The sequence below is a fragment of the Eurosta solidaginis genome, chromosome 4, assembly GCF_040869045.1.
Source record: "Eurosta solidaginis isolate ZX-2024a chromosome 4, ASM4086904v1, whole genome shotgun sequence".
Lineage (NCBI taxonomy): Eukaryota > Metazoa > Arthropoda > Insecta > Diptera > Tephritidae > Eurosta > Eurosta solidaginis.
The window spans coordinates 260,375,826-260,394,994 of record NC_090322.1 but is presented as its reverse complement, the minus strand read 5'-3'; the positions used below and the strand labels follow the sequence as shown (position 1 = coordinate 260,394,994).

At 35.8% G+C, this 19,169-nt stretch overlaps 1 protein-coding gene across 1 annotated transcript in view; it reads right to left on the bottom strand.

Moving 5' to 3' along the window:
• The window catches only part of kl-2 (dynein heavy chain 2, axonemal kl-2), a 30,766-nt gene extending 17,456 nt beyond the window's left edge, over positions 1-13,310 (bottom strand). Inside the window, exons 1-8 of the mRNA XM_067785846.1 lie at positions 13,247-13,310; positions 12,474-13,181; positions 10,336-11,095; positions 7,000-8,089; positions 5,502-5,672; positions 2,874-3,384; positions 2,042-2,426; positions 1,467-1,910 (exon numbers count right to left, since the gene is read on the bottom strand). Of these exons, the coding sequence (XP_067641947.1) occupies positions 1,467-1,910; positions 2,042-2,426; positions 2,874-3,384; positions 5,502-5,672; positions 7,000-8,089; positions 10,336-11,095; positions 12,474-13,181; positions 13,247-13,310 (4,133 nt within the window). The remainder of the gene's footprint in view (positions 1-1,466; positions 1,911-2,041; positions 2,427-2,873; positions 3,385-5,501; positions 5,673-6,999; positions 8,090-10,335; positions 11,096-12,473; positions 13,182-13,246) is intronic.
• Positions 13,311-19,169: the final 5,859 nt, after the last annotated feature.

Here is a 19,169-nt window from a genome sequence, read left to right as displayed (position 1 = left end):
TACGTGTGAATTGAGTGTGCACAATTGTGCCACTATTTGCCGATGTCTGGTATAAAAGCAGCGCAAGCTGAGGAATACCGAATCAGTTTGATTTAAACACGCTATTAGTTGTGAAGAGAAGTATAATTGTGAAGTATTTCCAAAGTAATCTAAATAAATACCACTTTGCAATACTTAATATTGAAGTTATATATTTGACAGTTTAGCGAGTCCAGAAATGGCCTAGAAATGCTCGAGAAATGATCGCCAAAACTGTCACGACTTATCCAAAAATAAGACCGAATTAGTCCAGATATGATCCCGAAATAGCCTCACGCACGATCCTGAAAACAATTCTGAGATTATCTCGAAATTGTAACGAAATGAACGTTATACAATTCCAAAATATTCGCGAAGTGATTTCGAAACTCCCCTAAAAATTCAGTCAATCATCACGAACACAATACAAATAGTCTCGATGTAATAATTAACGCAAACGGGCTCGAAATGATGTATTAAACATTGTCTAGCTCAATATAAAATGAAATCGATAACAATTCGGCAAGTATTCATTCAGATGATCGTGAAATTATCCCGAAAAGACTGGAAAAATTCGAAAATAGTACCTAATTTATCGCGAAATAGTCTAGAAATAGTGCAAATATTTAGGAAGAAATCTTGAAATGATTGCCAAGGTGAGGGTGCCACTGCTCACTTTTTCAAAAGTGTTAACACTTCCATCTATGTAAAAAATTGGCCGTGAAACCCGACCCTTTTTAAAAAAGTTTTTTGCAAATAGGCATTTCCTGGCTTATATATATGTGTTGCAAAGCAGATTTTTCGTTGATGCGGCTGTACCCTCTGGGCGAGTAAATTTAAGGCTCCGAAGAGAGCTCAAAACTCAGATAAAAAAGGGGTGACAGATCAAACCATGAGCAAATTCGACTGACTTCCTTTCCAGTTAAATGGTTTTCTCAACGGCACTTTGTACCTGAGCTAAAATACGTTTTACCAGACAAGACAATTATCGAGAGAACAGATAACGTGCGCATGTTTGCAAAGACTTGTCTCTCATTGAGCAGCGTATAAGGCTAGCTTTTGTTTACATTATGGAAATTCTCAGAGTGTACAAGTATGAAATTTCAAGTTCAAAAGCGATAGTTCGTGAAAACGCCATAACTCAAGATTTGTTTCGAAGAAAGTGCTAGATTTACAGAATTTCTTTTAAACAAGGTTTATCTTAGAATTCGATTGAAGAACGCCCTATATCCGATTTTTTTTCATAAGCGCTCCTTTTCAAACAATTTGTAGTATATGGTAATTTTTTTTTGAAACTCAGAGATGGGCGCCTCAAACAAATTCTGATGTAGGGCGTTTTGCTATGTACAGCTTGGTGTACTTTTTCGAAACGTCGGGCGTGATGGGGTGGTATTCAACGCTCAGCAGATTCCTTCAATACGATCTATAAAATATTCAAATATATTTACACGCCAACAGTTGAACGCACAGCGTCCCAATGCCGTTTTCTCATGGATGGATTCTTGAGCGCCGTAATTAACGGCATTGTACGGCGAAAACTATCCACGTTTTTCGTTGTTACTTGCAACATCTCCCAATCACGTTCCATATAACGTTTATTCAACGTATTAAACTCTTTATACATACTAACTGCGGTATCTTCCATGACGTCAATATTCATTAGCCAAAAGTTACCTCTACGCCATTCATCCCAGGCAGTTTGCCATTGGAGTATAAGCTCCCAAATACCTTTAACAATTGATAATTCATTCTCTAATTTTTTCAATTCTTGATTTTCTGGTTGATTGATGTGAAACATATCTAAATCGGTAGTTAAGGCTCTTTCAAATTTGAAACAATCTTGTACTTTATTTTCAATAATTTTTAAATATTTGAGTGCGATTTTTGGTTTGCTATTTGGGAACGAAAGGGCGTTGAAGGAAAGAAGGAAAGGGATTAGATTAAGGAAATGGCAAAGTGTAGTAATTAAAATTCACAATTATACTTAAGTAGGCATTTAAAGATGAAAAAAAAAAAAATTTACGTGTGTGCCGAAGTTGGTAGTTTGAGTAAAAAGTCTGTGAGAAACTCCTTCATAACGGTCTTGAATTTTTCAGCTTGTCGCAGCAAAGTTTTTTTAAATTCTTCACGAGTTATATCCAACATGTCGCTCGAATTTAGTAAAATTTTCAAATATGCCTCCCATTCTTTGTCCAAATCACTAACGAGATGACGTGTTGCTTCGGGTATTTCAACCAAATAATGATCGAGTAGTCTGAATAGATCAAGCATTGCCGGAAATTCCTTTTGCTTGCGCGGCGCATCATTGAATAGAAACTCGTATAGCTCTGTAGCTTCACGAGCTTCTTTTAGATTTCGTGGCACAATTTGTATGCGTTCGCCATTTTTACGCATATAACGGTAAACACCTAGAAAGATAGTAAAAATGTGGAATGTTTAGTTCGACAAGTTTGGAACTTTAAGAAATTTTGTCTTATATCAAATCGAAGCTTGCTAGTTCGAAAACACACTGTTTCAAGAATACTTTGTCCCAGAATTTCGTTCCAAGAAAACCCTATCTCACTTTTGTTTCATACCCGCCCAATATCAATTCAAGATATACTCAATTTTAACTGAGCTAGGATGTTTTTGAAAAAAAAAAAAAAAAACTCTGAGTTACACAGCCTTATTTTGTTTTGTTGATTTTCCGACAGGGTGGATAAATGATGTATATTGAAACGATTTTCCGTCATACCTTGTAAAATTTGGTTTCGAGACAAACCGGTTTCGGCGTTGTGCCATCATCAGTGTCGATTTTCGTTCCAATATACATCAGTTACACAGCCTTAACCACGACATTTCTTCCCAATACTCACCATTTATTTTAGTCGTTGCACGTCTTAACAACAATTTTATATTTAACATTTGCCATTTCTCTATGTAATCCATAATCGTATTCTTCAAAAGGTTCTGATTTACCAAAATAAAATAAACATTCACAATCGAGTCCTTTAAGCCGATTTCATCAGCTAATGCACTATAAAATTCAATGCTTTGTTCGAATACAGTCGCTTTTTGATCTGTAGATAATATAGCTCTGGTGAATTCTACTTCCGTTTTCTCCCAAATGTCATGATAATAACGCCAACCCATAATAAACGTTTCGATTTCTTCATCGTTATATTTTACTTCATATTCCAAGGATGATTGTATTTCTTTAGCTTCAGCATCATTTATAAAAAATGTTGAAAATAATGGCTGTTGATATTTTTTTGGTAATTTAAGTTTGGCTGTAAGTCTAGGAAAAGCGGCTAAAGCTGTGCTTACGCGTTCAAATATACTATCGAAAAGTTGTATAACTTCATTCATAGATGGCGTAAGTTTTATCTATGCACATATAAAGAAAAAAACAAGTAAGGACGGGACTGTCTTCGGCTGTGCCGAAGACTTCATACCTTTCATGAATGGGGCTGAACAATAATCTTATCCCATTCGTAATCTCCGAATAATCGGATGTATAAGATAAGAAATATATAGTGAACAGATCTACATACCTAAACGATTTCTAAGATAAATATAAAATAAAAAATAGGTAGGTACTTTGTGTGAGGATGCAAAGTTTCAGGTTTTTTGTGGTCTGCGTGTAAAAACTATGACTACGAATCACGTATTTCAACAATATATGACGTAAACGTAACTATTTGATGAAATTTGATGAATTTTGAAGCTTCTAGCCGTAAAAAAGGGGCAAAAATGAGAGTTTATATGAAGTATATAATATATATACCACCGATCTCTATGATTTTTTCAGACAAAAATATATGCTATATACGTAAGCATTTGGTGAAATTTGAAGCTTCTAGCTTTTAAAATGGGGCAGAAATTTCGCAAAGTTTCTTATCTGAAGAATCGATTGTATGAGATATATACTATATATACCACCGATCTCAATGATTTTCTCAGGCAACAATATATACTATACGCGTAAGCATTTGGTGAAATTTGAAGCTTCTAGCTGTTAAAATGGTGAAGAAATTGCGCAAAGTTTCTTATCTGAACAATCGGTTGTATGAGATTATATACACCACCGGGCCCTATGATTTTTTCAGACAACAATATATGCTATACACGTAAACATTTGGTGGAATTTGAACATATATAAACGATTTTTAAGATAAATATAAAATAAAAAATAGGTAGGTACTTTGTGTGAGGATGCAAAGCTTCACGTTTTTTGTGGTCTGAATGTAAAAACTGTGACTACAAATCACGTATTTCATAAATATATGACGTAAACGTAACTATTTGATAAAATTTGATGAATTTTGAAGCTTCTAGCCGTAAAAAAGGGGCAAAAATGACAGTTTATATGAAGTATATAATATATATACAATCGATCTCTTTGATTTTTTCAGACAAAAATATATGCTATATATACGTAAGCATTTGGTGAAATTTGAAGCTTCTAGCTGTTAAAATGGGACAGAAATTGCGCAACGTTTCTTATCTGAACAATCGGTTGTATGAGATATATACTATATATACCACCGATCTCTATGATTTTTTCAGACAAAAATATATGCTATATACGTAAGCATTTGGTGAAATTTGAAGCTTCTAGCTGATAAAATGGGGCCGAAATCGCAAAAAAAAAATATATATATATACTATATATACCATCATATATATATCACCGATCTCTATGATTTTTTGACACAACGATATATACTATATACGTAAGCAATCGGTGAAATGTGAAGCTTTTAGCTGTTTAAATGGGGCTAAAATTGCGAATATATATATATATACTATATATATATACTATATATACCACCATATATATACTATATATACCACCGATCTGTATGATTTTTTCAGACAACAATTTATGCTATATACGTAAGCATTCGTTGAAATTTGAAGCCTCTAGCTCTTAAAATAGGGCAGCAATTACGAAAAGTTTCTTATCTGAACAATCGGTTGTGGGGGATATATACTATATATACGACCGACCTCATCAATTTTTTTAGGCAACAATATGTGCAATATACGAAATTATATGCTGAAGTTTGAAGCTTCAGTCTGTTAAATTGAGTAAGATATTACAAAAATCCTCTTTTTCTGAAAAATCGGTTGTATGGAGGATATATGCTATAGTAGTCCGATCTGGCCGGTTCCGACAAATGTCTAATCGGACACCCAAATACACCCGATCACCAAATTTTATCAAGATATCTCAAAACTTCAGGGACTAGTTTGCATACAAACAGACAGACGGACAGACGGACAGACGGACATGGCTAAATCAACTCAGCTCTTCAACCTGATTATTTCGGTATACTTAATGGTGGGTCTATTTATTTTCCTTTAAGGACTTACAATTTTCGGTTTCGTGACGAAATTAATATACCATATCATTTTCATGAAAGGTATAAAAAAGAATGATAAAACTTGTTATATAAAATTATTAAAAGAGTAAGGTGCGTATCTATGTTTTGTCTTACTTTTCCATCTACAATGTCAGCTTCAAGAATGAGTAATGGTGATGGCAGAATATCACCTTCAGATCGCACAAGATTGTAAATGTTCACCAAGGAGTTACGTGCGCTAGTCATGAGTGCAGCATTTAGCATAACATCAAATTGTATAATATAGTCATACCATTCGTTTTCCATCTGAAAGAGAAATATATAATAAATTTTGAGTAGTTAAACGACAAACCAAAATTAATTCCAAAGAACGCAGCGCATAAAAGGGCTGACGCATCGTATACAAATGTGTGGTGGACAAAAGTAAACCATCAAATCACAAGTAGATGTAGAATAAGCACGTTACCTTAAAGAAGAGAAATTTTGTACCATTTCACAAAGAACAGATTAAAACGGCCTTGCGGAGCATGAAGCGCAACATCCGCGAAGGCTACTGAACTTTTGATGAACATTGCTGCGAGCAGGAAGAAAGATCAGAAGAAAGGCAGTTAGTTGTCCTTGCGAAGGATAAGTAAAGCTCAATTATGTATATTTCATGTTTTCGCCCACGGCGAATGCTCACGGTAGCAATAGCGGATGGGGAAAGCCGGTAAGTTTTCCAAAGAATACAGATCATAGTAATTATAATTAGTCACACTGTAGGTGGGATGACATGCTTTAAATACGAAAATTTGATGCAAAGGTACCACCAAATCTTCTAGATATCTTGGGTAACTACCTTTGGGACCGGTATCTAACATACGGAACGAGCCACAAACGAAGGGTGAAGATAATGAGAGGAACACTCTTGATATCGGGGAACTCTTATCTTGAATATTAACTAAAACTGTCTTCTTCGCTTAGTCATAACTAAACGCACTTTTCTCGTCGCCTCCACAGGCCATGTTGTCAATTTCATAACAGCAGCAATTGTAAGGTGGTGCGGTATAATAACACCACATTATGCACGGCATACGCATTGAATATATTGGGATATGTTCAAACAGCAAGTCTAATTTCTGGAAGCGCATTCGAGTAAGTGAGCTATGCAAACTATAGCGAATCTGAGTTGATTATTGGCAAACATACAGTCCAAAGCCATGGACAAGGAGCCTGTTCACAGCAGCTGTGGAGTCTGTAATACGATACGTTGAAGAAATTTATACTGATGCTATGAAGCACCGGAAGAACTGACCCTTTTTCGCTTTTTTCAAACGCAGACGGGCGCTGCGAAGCGCTTTAGCGGAAGAAAAAATATTCAATTACGACATCGGCGCAGGAAAGTAGATCAGAAAACTTATTCCTGAACGGGACCCTTGTTTGTGGCTATCACATGGAGATGCTCACTTATATCTGACCAAAATATTATGCCCCATCTTCTTCGATCGGCCAATTGGCCTTATGACTATATGAAGTGCTCACAATCTAGTGAGTTCGGATGGAAATTCTTCATTTAAGAAAATATGACACAACTGGCCAGTTTTCCTCGTAAATAAATGGAAAAATATTTTTTATATTCATTAATTACACTCACCTCTTCCAAAACAGGCTGAAACTCCGTGAATACAGCAAATAGCAAGTCCACAATAGTTTCATAATAGCCCATAATAACATTCGTTGCCTTGCGCGTAGCTGACTGAAGTGTCAACTCGAATACTGGTAATTCTACTGCACCACTTACAGCCACCTTAATTAATGCTGTGTCACAGATTTTCTCACAAGTTTTAGCAATCTGTCGATTAGCGCGCTTATAAATATCTAAGGAGTCCTGCAATTTTTTGGTGTGCTTGGCGCAGTCAGCTATATAAGCATCGCTCAATTCACCGCTCCAGGTGAGCTTAAATAGACCCGGTGCTATTTTACGATCGCAAGCATGTATTAGAGCACGAAACAATGTACGTTCACGTTCCGATAGAGCGGCAAGTATACGATTATAGTCCAAGCACACCGTAACAACGCTATAGTAAACAAATTGTAACGTATTATAACGATCGTAAACTTTTCGTATTAGCGGTGGTATTTGAAAGCCCATATGATCAAAGTGTCGCGCCTGTTCGCATATACTCAATATTGTACGATCCATATTACATTCGATAAGGCCACGTTTGATTTTGCTACGCGTGAGTAAAGTACGCTCTAAACGGCTCTCTAAATTACTGCTGCTACAATTTTTCACCCATTCGTCAAACGCATTCTTAATTTCTTTCGTAAAGTCTTTTTTAAGATTTTCAAATTTTTCCAACACATTTTTAGATTCAGGTACTACAGGCAACCAGTCGGATGTGTTTAGACGATCACGTAGCCATTGTAGACGTTCAAGATTGATGCGATATCCAATGGCGCGCGAAACATAGTAAGGCATCCAAGATTCGTGTAATTTTAAACGTTCCAATAACATTTTTGATGTTTCTGACATTTCTTTGTCGAACATTAACCAAACATCGCAGACTTGACGCAGATACGTTTTACGTATGCTCGCACGATAAGAGTAGAAGAGTGTTACATTGAGTACCTCAAGACCTTCCTCGATATTGCAAATACGTTGGAAAACATTTGACATCAAACGTTGTATAGTCTCTTCGAGGCTTAAAACTGTGCGTCGGTATTTAAGAACTTCTTCGTACCTGAAAAAGATTGAAAAATATGGCATCCGTTTTTACATATTTGGTAAAGCTAGGCTTCCTAATCAAACGTTCATAGTATGAAGGTCTTAATTTATGTCATTAGCTTGGGATAACGATCCAATTTTTACTGGAGAAAATGCATTTTATCCCGATTTTCTTCACTCTACAGCCGGGTTTGAGGTCATTTACGGAGATAGTCATATAGGTTTTAGAATGTCTTAGCCCTGTATTAGTATGTCCTTTGTTGTTTGGTTGTTTGTTGCTGTTAGAACAGCGAAACCTCCAACTATAGTGTTCATTTAGTACTCATCTACGCTACAAAACCCAGTACAAAATAATAAAATACTTTGGTGTGGCTGGTATTGTTTTGTGTACTGTTTAGTTCATTGTACGACGGATTTGAATAGTTCTCCGGAAATTTCGCCTATATAAACGCCAGAAATAAAAAAGTTATCGAACAATGAAAACCTCGAAAGAATACGAAAAAACCAATCGTTTGAATTTTTATACAAAGAAAATTCCCGGAAAAATAGGGGCAGCCTTGTAAGAACCCAACAAAACGGTACATAACTTGAATTTTGCAGTGGAATATCCGTAATAGGCAATTAAAAGTAAGGGAGAGTAAAAAATCGCTTATTCATGAAACGTTACGATCGTGTTTTGCACGTCGTTCGTTGTTCAGGCAGTCAGAACAGTATTACTTCTGCAGTAGGTTAATTTAACTCTAATATTATTTTTGGAAAATTGAGAGATTACTTAACGATTTTGTGGCTATTTTCTAAGGTTTTCGGCATTATTTACTGACCTTTTTCGGGGTTCGTTAAGGATATTTTCAGAATGACATTAGCACCCCTAAGCTATCAGTTGGGGATCTTTTCGAAATAATTTCATTCTACCAAACGATTTGTTTGGGACCTTTTGAAAACGACATTGGTATTATTCTTTTTTGTAATGTGGGAGATACAACTTCGGGGTCATTTCCTATTATTATTGGATCAGTTTCGAAGCAATTCGGTATAATTTCAGACGGAAAATTATCTACTTAACTTAGTGTAAGTTTTAAAGGTTTATCAAAATTGTATGAGTTAAACCCCTCATGAGAAGCTAACTCTGAGTTAAAAGATAACTTGTCGTGTGACAAGTGTGCCTTATGGGATTACTTTAGAACATTTTGGGAATATAACTGGCACCATTATGTAATAAATTCGAATACTTTCGTAATATGGTAAGTCTACTTCGGGACCTTGTCGGGACTATTCCGGTGCCTTTTCAAAATTATTTCGATATTTCGAAATTGCTTTCGGACTTTTTCGGATCCATGTCGGGAATACTCTAGGGCCATTTCCGTATAATTTCGTTACTTTTTTGAAAAGAGCTCCATCTGTTTGTTATCGGTAACAACGTCTTGATGTCGAGGTTATCGGTTGTAGACGGTATTGTAAACATGAACGACAGCGAACCGATAAAAAATCGACAAGTCATTGGTAACTGTTTTTATCGATAACAAAATCACAATAAACCTTTAACTCGACGAACCTGTAACTCAACGATTGAAAACAGAAAAGCCCAGCCGATAAATTTTATAAAAAAACAGCCTGCCGTAAGAGGCGACTTAAATACCAAACTGATTTAAGACGTTGTGTAGCGCAACCCTTTCAAGGGTTGTGAGCGTAATTTATAGCTTCTCAAGCCCAACTGTCAACCTCACCTACCCGTGGCGAATCCTGGGGAGGGGGATAGCCTTGAAGGTTTCATGTGGTCATACTAAATCGTTCTCGAGATAGTCGGCTGGCGCCTTAATGGTGCTTGTTACCGGAACGTACCGAATCTGCATCCAGCAAAGGACCATCAACATCGATAACGCTCCCCAAGGCCTTTGGGGAGTGTGCTTATCGCTACAACAACAAACATATTTTACTCGAACTGTTACGGGTGTATAAGCAAAACGGGGTCAGCATGTCGAAAGATGGACTTGGTGTAATGTACAAATAATCCTTTGTGTTTTGTATGTGATTATTATTGTTATTTGCACCATCAGATACATGCACGAAAACTGTAACACATTGAAAATCTGACAAAACATACAGACATGTTTGTACACACTAACCTATCATATTTCCTTACCTCGATATAATACGATTCCAAAAAAAGTCAAATCTATGATCTTGGATTTAGTTTTCGAATGTGAAACCAAATTAAAAAAAACCTGGTGACGCATAGATACATTTATAAGTACTTTAACTCACCATTCATTCTTGTTCACATTTAATATCATCTCTTTCGAATCATGCGCCAATGCATCCAACAGCACCATAAACTGTTTCTCAACACCTTCGGCCGTGCGCTCAAACTCCTCACCGTTAGTGCCACCAAACGTGGGCTTTGGTATTGCTGTAGTTTCATCCAAACGACCAAACACAATCATCGATTCACAAATATCAATCAAATCGTTAAGACGTTCTATAAATGCATCCACATGATTAAATATCATTGCATTCTCTAAATCCCAACCAATTTGTGGTTCACGCGACGCATGCTCCTTAGACATTAAATCATAGATGGCTTTATATGAGAGACAACAATCGATAGCCATATTTGCCATGCGTATACCAAAACGTGAATTGCCTTGTAAAACTTTATCAACATTTACTTGATCTAAACAAAATTTGATAATTTGATTGCTTAGATCGCGAAATAGGCCGGTAATAAGTTCGCGTCTTTTATAATACTCAGAATTCAACCAAATATAACGTATGAAATGTATAATACGCGGTATGAGTGCGGGTACTGCAGCAGGTGATTCGGCTTTATCGAGCAGTGTGCAAGGATCGATTAGTAAAAATAAATATTTTATATTTGATTTGGCCTCTTCCATTTCATTATGACACTCTTTGATCAGCTCATCGACTTGTTTGATATAAACCGAATGAGAAGTGCGTAGAACTTGAATAATTTGTTGTACATCCTCGTGTTGTAGCTGAGTATCCAAGCCTTGAAGTACTTCAACTGAAAAACAAAAAATATAGTTTAAAAAGCTAAAAAACACGCCGTAGCATAGAGGTTCGTGTATCCGCTATTAAGCACAACTCATTTTCTAGCGAGATATTTAACCACTGCCACGAGTCTTCAGTAATTGCCGCTAGATGGGTCTAACTCTCCCTAACGCGCCTAGCCTAGAGAGTCACAAACAAGCATAAATACAAGTGAAGCTAATATAAGCCTGTTAAAAAGCCATGAGTACCAAGTACTCGTAAAGTTCGTTTGGTAAACAAGCAGTTGCTCATCAAGGAAACTAATGTATTGAAGTTAACTAGAACTCATCAGGAGTTGAAGTTAAACACAACAGGGGCAACTTTACCAGATAACAATAATTTAGGGCTATTTAAGAAAACCTTCCTTGGGTTCTTACCTGTAACAACCACAATCGATATGACAAATCATCGGTTTTATATCGACTTATAATTGCAGCCATCGGCTTGTTAGTGATTTTATATCGGCATGTTATAGCCGGGTCATCGAGCTTATAGTGATGCCTCATTAGTATCTTTTTCACAAAAAACCGATGAATCTTCTTTGATAACAAATTAATAACGCGAAGTAGCATTTCGATAATCTTTTCATACAAATCGATAACTTTTCGACAACAAATCGGTTTCGGGCAGATAACAATTCAAGGGATTTTCAATCAGAAATCGATAGCATTTTGACAACTTATCGATAAACAATCCATAAAACTTTTCGATACCATATCGATAACTTGTCGATAGATAATCAATACTTTTTCGTTAAGTTATCGATATTTTCATACCATATCGATAGATTATCAATACTTTTTCGTATAGTTATCGACAATAAACCGATAACTCGTCGATAGAAAAACCAGTAGCTCATTGGTCCATTTTTTATCGACGGCAAATCAAATAGCGCATTTTGACAATTTATCGATAACTTTTTGATAAACAATCCATAAAATTAATCAATTTTCGGTAACTTTTAAGTAATATATAGATATTTATATAGCGATAACTTTTTAATATCATATCGATAACTTGCCGATAGATAATTATTTTTTCGTTAAGTTATCGATAACATATCAATAACAGATAATCTCGCCGATAACACACCTACGTAAAATAACTCGATAACAAACAGTTTATACTTCGATAACCAATTGATAACACGACGTCTGGTTGTGGTTCCGTCTTCGGATTTAACTTCGACATACATTCTATATTTCTCACCTAACATACCACTTCTAAAGAATACTTTTACGCTTACATTCTGGATTCCCACATACCGTGAGCAAAAATGTTTATAAGTCAAAAATTAATAGTAGAATCGAAGGGAAACTAATATTTTCACAAGAACTCTCATAAAAACTTACATCTATATAGCCAGAACTCGTATTCTTCCGTTGGAACTACGAAATCATGGTCAGCCGTTAGTGTCTTATCATTTAATAGCGTGCGTATTTGTGTGGTCCAATAAACAACGATCGATTCTAGATTTTTCACAAACTCACTGTCGTGTTGCACATTTGGACGCGCCAACTGTTTCACCACATAAGGCACATACAACACAGTCAACCCAGCCATTTTATAATGCAAACTCGTCAAATAACAAAGAAATTTATCCATCGCTCTACAAAAACGTATACGAATATTGTCATTCCAATCTGTATAATTGCGAAATATCGGTTGATAAACATATTGCATTATCTTCAGCAAGGTGCCATCGACATCCTCTTGTATAGTGCCAAAGTAGATCTCATCATGAAATCGATCAACAGTAAAAATTTGGTTTGGTTTGCGTGCAAAATAAGAAATGTCGGCGACCGGCGCCAATGGAAAGCTCAAACAAGCGCTTAGTATATTACGATCATAGAAGATTGTCATCAGCGGATGATTAACCTCCATAAACCAACGTTTAATGGTATTAATTGTATCCTCACACCAATCACGGTGATCCAAAGCAAACAACATAGTCATACGTTGTACATACATTGTAAGCTTATCTAAATCCTCTTCGCTGTAATCTGGCACTGGTATGACAGGTGCAGTTGGTTGCTGATCCTTCTTTTTATCTGTTGTTTCTGTATTTGTATATGTAAGAAAATAATTTCATATGTCTAAAAATTTATCCAAATTGCTGTTTAACCTTTTCCATCCATTGAGGAATCACTAGACGTGCTAAGCATGTCACCAGCAGCGCCTGAGTCCATAGCCGGCGTGGCTGGTTTACTCTTGAAGGACATGCTGTTATGCTTCCTGGAAGCAGACGTCTATTTGCGTTGAAAAATGTTTCTGAAATAAGAAATTTGTGAAAATTCTTTGTCAGATATGCAACAATTTGGAGCTGGCCGAGATTTTTGTGTTAAAGCAAAGTGAAGTCACATTTGAAAGCAGTTTGTTTATTTATGTTGCTGAGTAACGAAAATTTCGAAAGAAATTTGTTTGTAAACAATTTTTTTGTAAATGAGCTCATGGTTCAATTATGTACAGGTTGGCTCATCTCATCAGCTGATTTTATTTATGTCATTGCATGGTCGAAGGGATTGTCAAAAGGAGATGGCAAACTCAAAAAGAAACCACCCCATTGGCAACATTTTACTTACACATACAAAAACTGCTAAGTTTTATGTTTCCATTCCATACCATTCGCAACAACACCAATACACAGATTTTGACAATTTGAACAGACATATTTTGTTGCTTTACAGATGAGCCAACCTGTATATAATTGAACCATGAATGAGCTGCAGCGGCCGCATATTGTTTGTAAACAAAAAATTGTAAATAAATAAATGAGTAGCATTATCATGTTTCCAATAGCGACGAAACAAGCTGATATTGAAATGTTTTTATTCAATTTCTAAACAAAAATTTTGAAACTTCGTTTCTATAGATACTGAAATCAGCTGATAAGAGAATTTATTTTATATTTAAATTCGTAAATATAATATTTGATATTTTTTTTTTTGGTTTTGAGTTCGTAAATAAATATGTATATGAAATTTCAATTTCTATTGACTACTTTCTGGAGTTGCTTTGTTTCCAAATACTCATAAACATTAACACAATAGAAAAACCACATTTATAGCGGTTTTACTACTATCCTGCAGAGAATTTAACTAGCTTTGAACCAGCATTGAGCTTAATATTTGTCGACAGTCAGTACTACTCGCTACCCAATTCGGCACAGCTGCAATAAGGGCTTCCGATACCTGGCTTTTGTCTTCACCTTACATTTCTCTGCCGGAAAAATGAAAAATGTTGATGGGGTACCGCTATTAATGCCTGGGAAACCAACTAAAAAAGGGGGCTAGTACCATCTGATACCGCTCCTGTCCTCAGTAGCCACTAAATTTGAAGCCTACCTGTTCAATTATTTCACCGCTTCCGAAAACAACATAGCTCCGCCACAACGCCAAATGCCGTTAAAACTGATATACATAAATTGCTGATTGAACCAAATAATATTCGCAGCGCTTGAGTTATCAAACTCCTTTGACATAGTGAAACACAGCACGTTACTGCAAGCCTTAGATGGGTTTACTCATCCACCTGGTCTCAAAATGTGAGTGGTTGGCAGTCATTGTTCCAATTCGGGAAGGCAACATCTAAATTTAGAAGAATTAAACAAGGCGTACTCGAGGGTGTTGTTCTATCCACAACTATGTTAAATTTTTTGCCATTTCCAATCCCCACCAGAAGGATTTACGATTGTTTCCTACGCAGATGAATGCATGATAACGACGACAGTCTCTGGCGCTTCCGCTTGTGAGCCATGCTACCAACTAGTATTTCCATTTTTTTCACTTAGCCTAACTTTGCAATATGACTGACACTGTCCCGCAACCAAAAATATTAGGTGCGACGCTCGATTATGTCCTGCATTTTGTCCGCAATTGTACCCAAAGTTCAAAGCTGTAACAAAAATTTCAAGTTCCTCGCAATTTACCTCCATGGAGATTAAGGTCGTGCTTCTCCACCGATTCGTGGTGTGCTGAATCGATGTGCGAGGTATTGTATGAGCAAAATCAGACAGCAAATCAGTTGATAGAAATTAGCTAACACCTAGTTCACATATAACAAGATTATTTTCATTTTCGTACTTAGCTTCAAACCGTTAATTGTATAACTAGATCTCCCACATAAATTTTTCTCTTCGATAATCGGTAATTATGAACAAGTTTTAGAGAAATAAAATTAGGTGTCCATATCCATTTATAGTGGACGCGTTATCGGTTTGTTATCGACGAGGCTAAGTCGAGTTATCGATTATTTATCAAAGTTTTATAAACCCACTATCGATAACAAAAGTTATCATTGCTTTGTCGATTTTTGCTGACGAGTATTCTCTTTGTGATTGAAAATATAACGATTTATCATGGAAAAGTTGTCGGTTTATTGAAATTGTATCGATTTTTTACCCAAAAGTTGTCGATTGTTGTTTTTAAGTTAACGATTTATTGTCGCTATTTTATAGATTTCGTCTCGAAAAGCCAAAGATTGACTATAAAAAAGTTATCGAGAAACCATCGAATTTTTTATCGGCATATTTTTTTTGTTTCTAGAGAACTCATCGGCTTATTTTGAAACAGGTACCGAAATATTTTAATATTTAAAACTGATAATACATTTTTAACACATCGAAAAACAAGCCGATAACATCAAATAAGAAGCCTTTAAAAAAACCGATAACTCGACGATAACATGCCGATAGTAAAACAATAACTTGTCGCTATCTAGTGTAACTGATAAAACACCGACGAAGTTCTTTTCAAAGAGCCCGAAATTATATGTTTATGGTAAACCTAAATCTGCTGTGGTCTAGCTTCATCCCCTGGGCGAGCTCTAGTTAATTTAAAAACATAAATTTTCTAAGCATACTCCTGTATGTTTACACATCGAACTACACGAGTACTTGGTACTCATGGTTTTGTTTTTAGAATTTTAGATAGTCCTTTTTTGAGCATGTGGCAACCGTTTACTCCCAATCTTTTCGTACGCACTACTTCGCTCGTATTCATGTCCTGCTCCCTCTGGTTATCAAACTTTCTCTTGGTACCTTGGCGTAAAGAAAATTCATAAGAACTCCTGTCATATGAGCAAAAGCTTTGCTAGCTCTCATTTAAGTGAGGTGGCAGCTCTTTTCATCAAACTTTATTTGACCTTTTCAAGGTTTCAAACTTTTCGAAAGTTGTTGTTTAATGATCCATACATTCAGCTGAATCAAAGACTAACCAGTGAACAGTTTGGCGTAATCTTCAATCCAAAGAATATTCCCTTTTTAGTTGTTTATTCTTTTTTCAAGGATATCCCGCATTTAATATGTACTCACATATGTTTATACACATTTTGCAGAACTATCAGCTTGCCTACCTGTATGTGTCTAGATATGGACATAAATACGTATGTATGCATCTACATGTCTGTGCCGCGCCTCTAACAAACATTGATGCCGCTTAACCTCATCACTACCAAACGCCAATGATGATGCTATGTTTGCCGACAACAAGCGCTGGTGGTAACCTCAGCAGCAACTCCTTGCAGACATCATTCGAGGGTGTGACAGGCAGCCACAGCGGAAAGAGCAATAACACAAAGTCATCAAACATTGCAACAAAAACACAGTGAACTGAGTCAACAACATTTTCAGCAATTCTTCTTAACTGCTGCTGTGTTTTCTTTACTTTTATTCATCAACTGTTCTTTCTCTCTCTTCTACGTAAATAAGTGCTCTCAGGAGACGAAATGTTGTTGAGCTGTTGCAAAACCTATGTTTAAATTTAAGAGGGTGCCAACACTCGAGTGAGCCGTGTGTGAATTACACCCTTTTGCATCGGTATATTGTGCTTAATTATTGTAATTTATTATTTAATGTAATTCCTTTTGTAGTTGCTCTGTACGTAAACTCAATTCATGTGATGGTTGTCCTGTTTGTCTACTGTTTGGTTGGTTGCCTCAAAGTCTGGTGATGAAATGTCGAAAATTTTCGCAAATTAAGAAAGCACAATTGAGGGATTTGCCATTGATCGATTGCTACTGCAGGCGAAAAGTATAAAATTATTGTAATTAACTTGTTGGCATGTTGCCACTGCAATGCTTTATATGTATGTATGTATTGTTGCTGCAACAACCGAGAAGATATGCATTCAGTTCGTAGTAGTACGTTATCAATCCATGGCTAGACGAAGTAGTGCGACGAAGTATAAATGGTGTCGGCTGTTGAAGTTGAGATGGTGAGCTTTTTCGATATGTTTACATTGTGGCATCATTTAATAAACATCGATTAAAGGTGACGAGCATAATTAGATTTTGGAACAGCCCTCGCTTTGGATGGGGATGGTTAAGAATATCATACATGTTTTTGTAATAATTTGCATATGAGAATCGATTTAATTGTGGGAAAATGTAAAGACTTGAATGTAAATAAAAACGCCTTGTGTGAGTTTGTTTGTATAGCTACAGCAGCGGTAACGAAAATGGCAGTGGCAGTTTTCATCAAATTTCTTCAAATAATTTCAAAAACGTTTTCCAAAATATTGGCATATCTATTCGAGAAAATTTTTTAAAAATTTCGAATTTTTTACTTTAGAGTTTTCTAATACTATGTACAAACACGCACCAAATTGTCAATTTATATCATTTGGGCAATTTATTACGCAACTTATCATATAATAAATTGTAATAATATATTGCCAATTTAAAAACAATTTCGTAATAAATTGTTTCAAACTGCAAATGCAACCTTGTCAAGTGTGTATATTGAGTAGATTTAAACACCAGTTACGCATGGCTCAACTTTATGGTTGGCTCATCTCATCAGCTGATTTCATTTTTTTTCATTTCACTGGAGTACGGATTGTCAAAAGAAGATGGCAAACTCAAAATGAAACTAAAGCAATGAACACATTTTCTTACAACACACAAAAATTTCAAAGTTTTATGTTTTCATTCCATTCCATTCGCCTAATACCAACAAGCGCATTTTGACAGTCTAAACAAAAGTACGATGTTGCTGTAGAGATGAGCCAACCAACTATCAAATTACTATTGTGTATGCTAAATTGAGTTGTATGAGCACCACTCAATTTAAATCTAAATTGCCTCAATTTATTTTTCTGTTTGAACATAGCATAAACTTGTTTGAGTATGCAGTTTTATAGCACAATCAATTTAAGTACAAGTTATAGGTCTTTCAAAGTGAGCATTGAAATGTGAAAATTTTTTTCGCACTGTGTTTCAATTTTTTCCATACACACATTTCGAAAAAACAATTTCCAAATATCGTTACGAATTTTGAAGGACCTATTACTTCTCCGAAAATATTCAGAATGCATTAAAAAAAAAGTTAGACATTTTCTTAAAATTTTCTCGAATTTTAAAATTTTTTTTCGAAAACGTTCTGATATAGGCTTGTCTAAATTGAGTTGCAAATTCGTAGAACTTTTTTGTTAAATAAAGAAAAAAAAAGAACAACGAAATTTTATATGAATTGCCACTGATTTTTTCGTGTTCACTGCTGTACTGAGAATCTCTCTAAAAATATCCCTTATCCATTTGTATCGATGAACCTCTTAAGGTACTATGTGTAGAAATTTCGCCGAGGTAATGACTAATGCTGTCCGGTCGTATCCGGTATATATGGAACTTCTTCAGCTATACGAATATTCATTAAAATTTATATTTTTGAAAATGTGTATCTAATTTTTCTATGCATTTAAATAAATCCAAATATAGACTCGCCCCATCACCGTGCGAGTTCAAAGAGAGCCATCGAGCTTGATCTCACAAAGTAGACAACTGCCGAATACTGCACTCGGCTCTAACACTAACTAACCTGAAGATGCATTCAAGCAGTGGGGGCTCCAGCGAGCATTGTGAATTAACAGGTTCGATGAGATATCTTGCGCTGCCTCGGGAAAAAGAGCGCGCCCTACAGGGTTAGGAATGCAGCTGATGGCAGGTTTCAGTAATAGACCAAATTCCTGCAGAAATGGTAATGGAGACCTGTTACGGTTTTTGTTAGTTAGGCTTTGAAGAGAACACTTCTCTTCATTGACAGATAGCTAGAA